At 31.5% G+C, this 8,427-nt stretch overlaps 1 protein-coding gene across 1 annotated transcript; it reads right to left on the bottom strand.

Annotated features, from left to right (window-relative positions):
- Positions 1 to 731: 731 nt before the first annotated feature.
- RERGL (RERG like) lies at positions 732 to 7,729 on the bottom strand (the record flags this gene model as incomplete). The annotated part of the gene is given in 6 exon segments (XM_045555182.1): positions 732 to 995; positions 1,772 to 1,811; positions 3,351 to 3,499; positions 3,773 to 3,777; positions 4,381 to 4,391; positions 7,623 to 7,729. Coding segments are annotated over 6 exon segments (576 nt in total), but the record flags the coding sequence as incomplete, so codon positions are not given.
- Between the last annotated feature and the right edge of the window lie 698 nt (positions 7,730 to 8,427).

Here is an 8,427-nt window from a genome sequence, read left to right as displayed (position 1 = left end):
ATTTAGCAACCAGTTTTTACTTTTTTTCTTTCCTATGATGTATGGGTTTCTAAGTGAACTAAAATAGATTAATCTTTTGATCTAAAAAGTTATATGAGTTAATTTCTCTGTGATAATGGCTTTTGTTAACATAGCACTCAACAACAAAAGGCAGACTTTTCCAAAATATGTACTTAAGGGCAGGGAATTTAACTGCCGAAGGCCTAAGTTAGACTATAAAATTTGTGTAATATCTTGTAATTCACTGATTTATTGTAAAGATATTATACTTTAAAAATAAATTCATGCATTTCTATTAAATAAATCAGGAACTTTCACAAGTTGATAAATTAAGCTCTATTAATATTAACTATATGAATATAACTATACATTTCATTCAATAGAACTATATAAAATAAAGGTAAACTACAGACTATAGAATGGTAGTTTAATAAAATTATATAAGCAGAGTTTATTTGCTAAGGTAAACAGGATAGCAATCCACCAATAGGTTATAATGAGTACTATTTTGTGCAATAAATGAAAAATTATGTGTGAAGCACAGTGAATAGGAGACAACCAACCAAAAAGGCAAACTATGCATTTAAAAACACAGCTATGGTTCATTCTCAATCATTTCATATCAGCAAGAGAATTATTTTTGCAAAAATTGCATACAAATCATCACATTAATTATCAAGCAAATATTTAAAGCTTTCTGAAATAATAAATTTCCTAGTATCACATGTCTACTAAACAGATTTCCTTCTCCTTCCAAATGCATTATTGATCAATTTGGCCATTGATTTAGATCCACTGGGTCATCTCTTTCCTTTGAGTTTGAAGTTCGCCAGGATGTCCTTGATAATTCTGATAAACATCGTTACTACCTCAAGAGACTGTCCTGTGGCAGACAGTTCACAGAATTGGCACCAGTTGTCCAGTGCCAGCTTTTGCCCTTCTTCCCAGCCAACCTCTCACACATGGCAGAGATCTTGCTTGTTGCCAACCAAAAGCTAATTCTACAGTTCTGAAATAAGGATTCACAATTTTTGGCAAGATTGCTTCAACAACTTTTTTTGTTTAAAAACAGGTAGGTTTATATCCAAAGGATTATAAATCAAAAAAGAAAGAAAAGTATTGAGCGTGCATGTGTGTTATTCATGGTCATATGTGTGTAGAGTGGCACATATTCCCATTTACTTACAAAAATCACTTCAGATGGAAGGTAGTGAGTGACAAAGAAGCAACAAGCCTCTCTTAAAGCCTAGGATTTGAAGTAAGATGGACCTAGTCTTGAATTCTGGATGTGTTAGCTAGCTAACTGGGTATGATTATTACCTTTCCTACTTTCAGTTTCCTTATATGTGAAATATGGTAAAATCATCCACATCACACAGACTTCCTGTAGAGAATAAATGAAATGATGTATATAAAAATACATAGCACATTCCCAATGAAAGGTGCTAAGTATTGTTTTTCATGTTCCTTATCAATTACAAGGGAAGAATAACAAATGTCTCCTTACTTATACAGTCACAGTAATTGAACAATTTAGAAAAATTTCCTAAGCAGAGATATTATTCAATATTCCTTAGTTTTTGCTTTGCTAATATTTATTATAACATGCTCTGCAGAAAATTATGCAATCTCATAACCTTGCACAAACTGTCTTCTTTTTAAAAAAATGTTTTTAAGGTAAAATATCTTCTGCAAATATCAATGTATTCTTCTTCATTATAGCGAAACAATACAAAAATAGAGTTTGATTTGAAGAGAACAGTGAAATCACTAGCCTGTAAGCGGTATGAAACTCTGCCAAGATATCTACTCTAGAGAAGAAAAGGGCAAACGCAGATAGTCTTCAACTGTATTGGTTCCAGATTTGACTGCAAGTTGGGTTTTATTCACATAATAGTTTAAGTAAGCAGTGAGAGAAAAAGCACTGTGTCGGGGGAAATTTCAGGGGTATTAGTAATGTCTTTGTCAGTCTATTTCATGAAATTACTGCAATGGATAAATGGGAAAAAGTACATGAAAATGTTTCACATAAATATCAGATGTAATTTTATAAAACTGCTATAATTTGCTCTCCTAGCCTTTCTACAGATTGAGAACTGGAAATACTCTAAAAATTATTTAGTCAATAAATTAAGAAGATTGCCTGAAAAATATCAAATATAGGTTTTCATATTTTTAATATGTTTTTAAGTGTTCTTAAGTGATTATTTTGATTTGGAGTAATATCAAAATAATTTTATTCCTGTCCCTTACCTATGTCATGATGCTTAAACATAAGATATTTAATGCTTAAAAAACAGGGTTCTAAAATATAAATATTATTATAGAAAATCAGAGATATGAGGTATCTCAGTAAAATCACATCCTTTTCTCCTAACTTGGCATCAGTTATATTCTTAGAAAAATGAGCTCTAGAGATTAAAAGTTTCTTAAGGCAAATCAAATGTAAACAAGAATGTACATCACTGACTTCAGGGAAATATCCTTTATTAATTAATTATTATCTCATGATTTCTTGATAATGGGGATTTAGAATAGATATAAAAAGTATATATACCAATTTTGAGTAATAATATTGTATGTTTTACTCACCCGATTAGAATGTTATTTCAGACTCTAAGAGTAAAACTAGTTAAAAGCACAAAAAATCCCTTACATCAGCATGTTGAACAAAAATACTTTAAATGGAAGAGGCTAAAACAACCAAAAAACAGGGAAAACTAAAATGGAAAACTCAGATGCTTAAACTTTTATCTACTAATGCAACAATGGCTTAAGGTACAAAAGCATCTTCCTTCATAGTTCCTGTGTCAAGACAATTAACAACAGGGAAATGTTGATCAGCTCTTTATTTTAGGAGGTGACATGGAGAAAAATGTATCCATATACTTAGAATTTGTAAACGGTTTGATTATTCAGGCTATTTTGCTTTGATAGATTGAACAACCCAATGACTACGAATTGGATTTCACAGGATGCCAAACGTAATAAATCTGGATTTATTTAGTATCCTTAACGTTTTGTGAGAATGAAAAGGAAAGGTTGGAAAGAGGACTATCTTGTATATAGAGGACCATTATTTTGCAAGTGAGTGTCATGTTAACAATAGAAGCTGTCTTGTAAAATAGCCATTTACTCAGGGCAAGTAACTGTTTATGTCAGCCAGGATATAAAGTATTCTCATCTTATTCCTTTTACTACATGTGTAACTCCTGTGGAATGGGAAGGTGAATTGTTCAGGGCTGTTAAATTTTGTAATTGGAAGGCTATATTAAATTCTTCCTAATGATGCTTACAGCTATATGATGATTTACTAAAAAGAAAGGAGAAAGGAATGAAAAATACCTTACCTTTTGCAATGACTAGTTTGTGACTCCCGAATTCTGTAGATCAGTGCTCTTGCAAAAGCAAACAAAGACCTATCATTGATGTCAAACACAGTAACAAACCCATCTGCCTAGTGAAGCTTACTTGTGAGGGAGAATTTTGCTTTCTGTGGCTGAAAATAAACCAAATACATCAAAAGTGGTATAATCTGACACTTGTATTTTATATTTTAAACAGTTAAATAATGAAGACTCATATCACTTGGAAGAGACTTTAATAAACTAAATACTGATATTTTTCTATAACGTAGTTTTTTTGTTATCTCTTTCTTGTCGTTCTTTCTTTTTAATTAAAAGTGATTAAATTTTAAAATATAAATATGAACTATTATAAAATTACATCTATTTCATTTTACAACTTTTCTGTAAGAAAATGATATCCTTACTTTTCCTGTAAATTTGATAAGCTATAATAATTGTGTTTTAAATTCATATCCATATACTTGGTTGGAAAATAAATAATATTTTCCATCTATGTTAGCAAATGGACTATATATTGACTTTTGGTACTAGATTTAAATCAGTAAAAAATAAAAATATTGATAATTTTAGATAAAAAGACTTAAGGTATACTTTAATTGCCTAAAAGAATCTGTCTCTTGGAGTTGTTTTGAAATCTAGGCATTCCTTCTATTATTTATATAATCTTATTTTATCTATTTCCTCAGATAAATCAACAAAGAAGCTTGTACTCTTCTAAAATCTATCTTATGCTTTATTGACTACTGGTTAGTTACAAATGCAACTTAGTGAAAATATAAAGTGAGTTGATAAGCCATTAAACTATTAACTTCTGAAAGCTACATGATACCCTGATAAAAATATGTTATAAATGCAACCTAATGTTGCTATTTTAAAGATATTTGTGATATAATTTTTGGCATAAATTTACACAGATGCCAGATAATGAAATTAATAATACTAAAAATAATCTCTTAAAATTTTTTAAAATGAGAAGAACCTTCAGTTTTAACCCTGGTGACTTTTCACTTACCTTCATCCAATCTTCAAAACATGATTGAAAAAACAAATAAAATAAAATAAAAAGATACTTCGTTTCACTTCCTTGAGAACAGGGTTGCATATTTCTAGGTTAGTTGCTTCCCTTCCAAATACACATACTTGCTATAGATAGATTCTATAAAAATTTGCATATTCGCTGTCAGTATGGAAATACACTAGAATAAAAACTGGACTCATATCTGAATCACAGTTGATAAATTCAACCAGTCATATTTTAAAGGAGCAGCACAGTGGCTTTCTTTCATTGCTGGTGACCAAAAACGTGTTTGTTGTATTTACTAACAAATGTTTCTTAGGAACAAAACTTAAACTTTCTATTCACCTACATGCCTTTGTTCTCACATACTTACTATGGATGAAATATCTATGTTCCGATCTAAAGCCAATCTATTCACTCTCAACTAGTAATTTCCTCTCACTTACTGAAAGAAATGGCCTTAGCTATTCTCCCCCTTTCTCGTGCATCATAATTTTTTCCTCTCTATTATATCATTACCAACATCTTACAAACATGCAGAATTTCTCCTAAATGTTTTTAGAGTCAATGTTCAGTTCTGTGTCTTGATCTTATTTGCCTTAACAGTAGCATTAATGTAGTTTGTCACTCCTGCCTCCTTAAAATGTTTTCTTCATGTGGCCTTCAAAGAAAAAGAGTCTCCATTTTTTTTCTTTATTCCTTCTTGCTCTGTCTTAATCTTTTTTTGTTCACTCCCGCTACACGTCTTCCCATACTTCAAACATCAATCCAGTTTATAGATCTCTTCTCTACCTACACTCCTTTTCTGATCTCATCCAGTCCCAATCCTTTACTGTTGAACCCAACTTTTATTATTTATTATTTCTGATGAACCCAACTTATATCTATAGACCAGACCTCATCCAAGAACTCCAGACACAAACAACTACTTGCTATTGAAGATCTCCATTTTAACACCTGATAGACATCTCAACCTCAACACACCTAAAACTAAATCCCTGAACTCCCTGCAAAAACTGCATTTTCCTGTTTTCCATTTTCTTAAATGATACATTCATAACTCCAGTCTCTCAGATACAAGGCCTTAAGATCATCTCTGATTCTTTCTTTCTCTTATATTGTGTATTTATTCTATTAAAAATGCCTTTTTAATCTATCTTCAAAGTATATTTTGGATTTGTCTGCATTTCACTACCTCCATTGATAATACTCCAGTCTAAGCCACTATTATTTCTTGACCGGATTATTACAAAACCTCCTAAGTCATTTCTGTGTTGCTTTTTTTTTCATTTCAGAATATTATGGGGGTGCAAACATTTAGGTTACACAAATTGTCTTTTCACCGCCGGAGTCAGAGCTACAAGCATGCCCATCCCCCAGACAGTGAGCACTGCACCCTTTATGTGTGAATATGCCCATCCCCTCCTCTCCCTTCCCACCTGCCTGACTTCCAGTGTTACTTCCCTATGTGCACATAAGTGTTGATCAGTTAGTACCAATTTGATAGTGAGTAAATGTGGTGCTTGTTTTTCCATTCTTGTGATACTTTACTTTGAAATATAGGCTCCAGCTCCATACCACACATCTCTCTGTTTTTATCCCTCCTCTAAGCCTCTTCCTGTCCCTCATCTACTCTCAACACAGGGCAAAAAGTGAATCTTATAGCCAGATCATGACTCGTCTGATCCAATCTCTCCAATGCTTCTTCATCTATTAGAGGATTAGGATTAACTTTTTAACTTCTTCCAGGTTACATTTAATGAAATTTTTTATAGTTTCACCAAGCTGTAAGTTACATTTTCAAACAGTTGCTTCTACACTTCATAGATTTGCTATTGACTCCAAACCATAAAATTTCTCTGCAGTCATTTTAAAATATCCACTCTCAAATCTTAAAAACTGTCAGAAAGGCTCATCAGTTCTCAAATGTTCAGAATTTTATTATTTCCCTTTCTAGCTTTCATTTACAAGGTGGAGTCATTTCTTGCTGGTTGCTCTCATAGAGTTCATAAGCTTCTGATGATTTGGCTGTCTTTTCAAGACATCTCTAGGTCTTATATTTTAATTGAAATGTAACAGCCAGAAGGTATAAATATTTCATTTGTGTAAGATTGAGTTTTTTGTTGTTATTATAATTTGATAACATATTTTTTATTTGTATTTTGTTTCACTTTTTTAAGTTTTGAAACACTTTCTCATTTCTGAATCTTAGCTTGTGTGTCAATGTTGACGTTTCTGAATAAGGCTGTTGCCCTCAGAAATGAAACAACAGGAATTTCTTTTTTCATATGTTCCTTCTTTCTATAATTAATTTTCAAGCACTTGCCCTTAAATGTTCACAGTGTCATACGGACTGAAGGAACAACACAATTAAGTACTTTAAAGTCATTTTCTGAACTACTCTGTCAATGATACCTCATGAATGGATGTTAAAGATTTATTTTTTGTTTCTCGTGGAAAAATACACTTGCAATCATAAATTCATCTTATTCTAAATAAATACTATTCTTAATAAGTACTAAATAAATACTATTCAACCAAAAACATTCCTCTTTCTCCCAATTTTATATACTGCTTAATTTGTGAGTAAAAAGATACTCCAAATTGTGCCAATATTTCTCATTTTTTGTGCTGTGATATTTCTCATACAACATGATAATTCTGTTCAAAATAACAGAAATTTATACTAGAGTTAGTGAAATGATCCTAAGATTTTATCAAGGTGATTTGGCATCTGTTTTAGAATGTCTTTAAATTTATGTAAATGACCTAGATAATAATGATATGATCTTTAATCAAGGCATACTTTACTTATTATTTTCAAATAATTTTACAATATAAATAAGCTTTATTTTATAGTTGCTCATGCTTTCAGTATTAATTTGCCCTTATCATTTAACACATATTTATTTAATTTCAAAATTGTTTCATAGCTTAAAAGAAATATTCGGTCTATCGTACTTTGAGAAGAGCATCCCAGCTTTAATGTTTTTCTAGTTCTAGACTTTGAAACCAACTGACTTTCTAAATCATCTTACTTAACATCAAACTGAGCAAATTTTATCATAAAAGAACATTGAATTCAAGTACTTATTGTGACATTTCTAACCAGAATATGTGAACAAATAAATTGCTTCATAAATGTAAACGTGGTAGATTCTATAAAAATGTTTTTTTCTGATCTTAAATGGGATTTAATTATAAAATTTTAAGGTAAAAATGTATAGAGTGGTGACTTATCAAAATTAGAAGCATATTCTCCAATGAATTGCATGGTAAGAAACCTTACTGTTGGGGCTGCAAAACAAGCTAGATTTAGAGTCTGTTGTATTTTAAGATACAGATAATTTAGTTATGTACATAAGGTTTTATCTCTCAGCTCAAAATTTCCAAGCATGAAGACCTTAAAATTTTACTAAATTCTGGTCTAAACAATAGCAATATTTCCATGGTACAACCATAATGATTAGAAAGCTAGAAAGCAAGTGATCTTAGAGTGCTGCACATTTACATCACTATGTATTTGATTCATGAATGTAGAAACGTAAGACCACTTAGGTTTTATAACAGAAACAGATTTCTGGTTTGAGATGCAAAGGACTATGGCATCTCTTTATTTTCTCTGTCTGATTAAATCTGGCTCCAAGGTACAATACATAAGTGCGATAAAGACACTATCAAGCATTTGCAGTTGTTTAAGGACACAGGGACTTAAAAATTCAGGAAATAGGGAAAGGACCTCTAGTATCAGTTTATCTCTTATTGCACTTCCTGGGTTTGGCTAGTTTTTATGTCATAATTTATTAGTCTTATGTGGCTTTATTGGTGGCATCCTCACTACCATTATATGTGAACAAAACCAAAGCAAAACAACAAAAACATGCTCCAAAGTGAGGCCATATGTTGTTCAGCTCCAGGGCATCCACAAAGCCACACCCCTCCAAAGTTCTTCAATAACGTTGCATTTTAAAAATAATCCATAGGTCTCCAAACATCTCTCCGCACTGTAGTTTCAGAGCAGAAGAGTCCTTTCAAGGTCAC

This window comes from Lemur catta, chromosome 6, assembly GCF_020740605.2.
Source record: "Lemur catta isolate mLemCat1 chromosome 6, mLemCat1.pri, whole genome shotgun sequence".
NCBI lineage: Eukaryota > Metazoa > Chordata > Mammalia > Primates > Lemuridae > Lemur > Lemur catta.
Note: the sequence above shows the minus strand (reverse complement) of the source record. Positions and strands in the feature narration are given on the sequence as shown.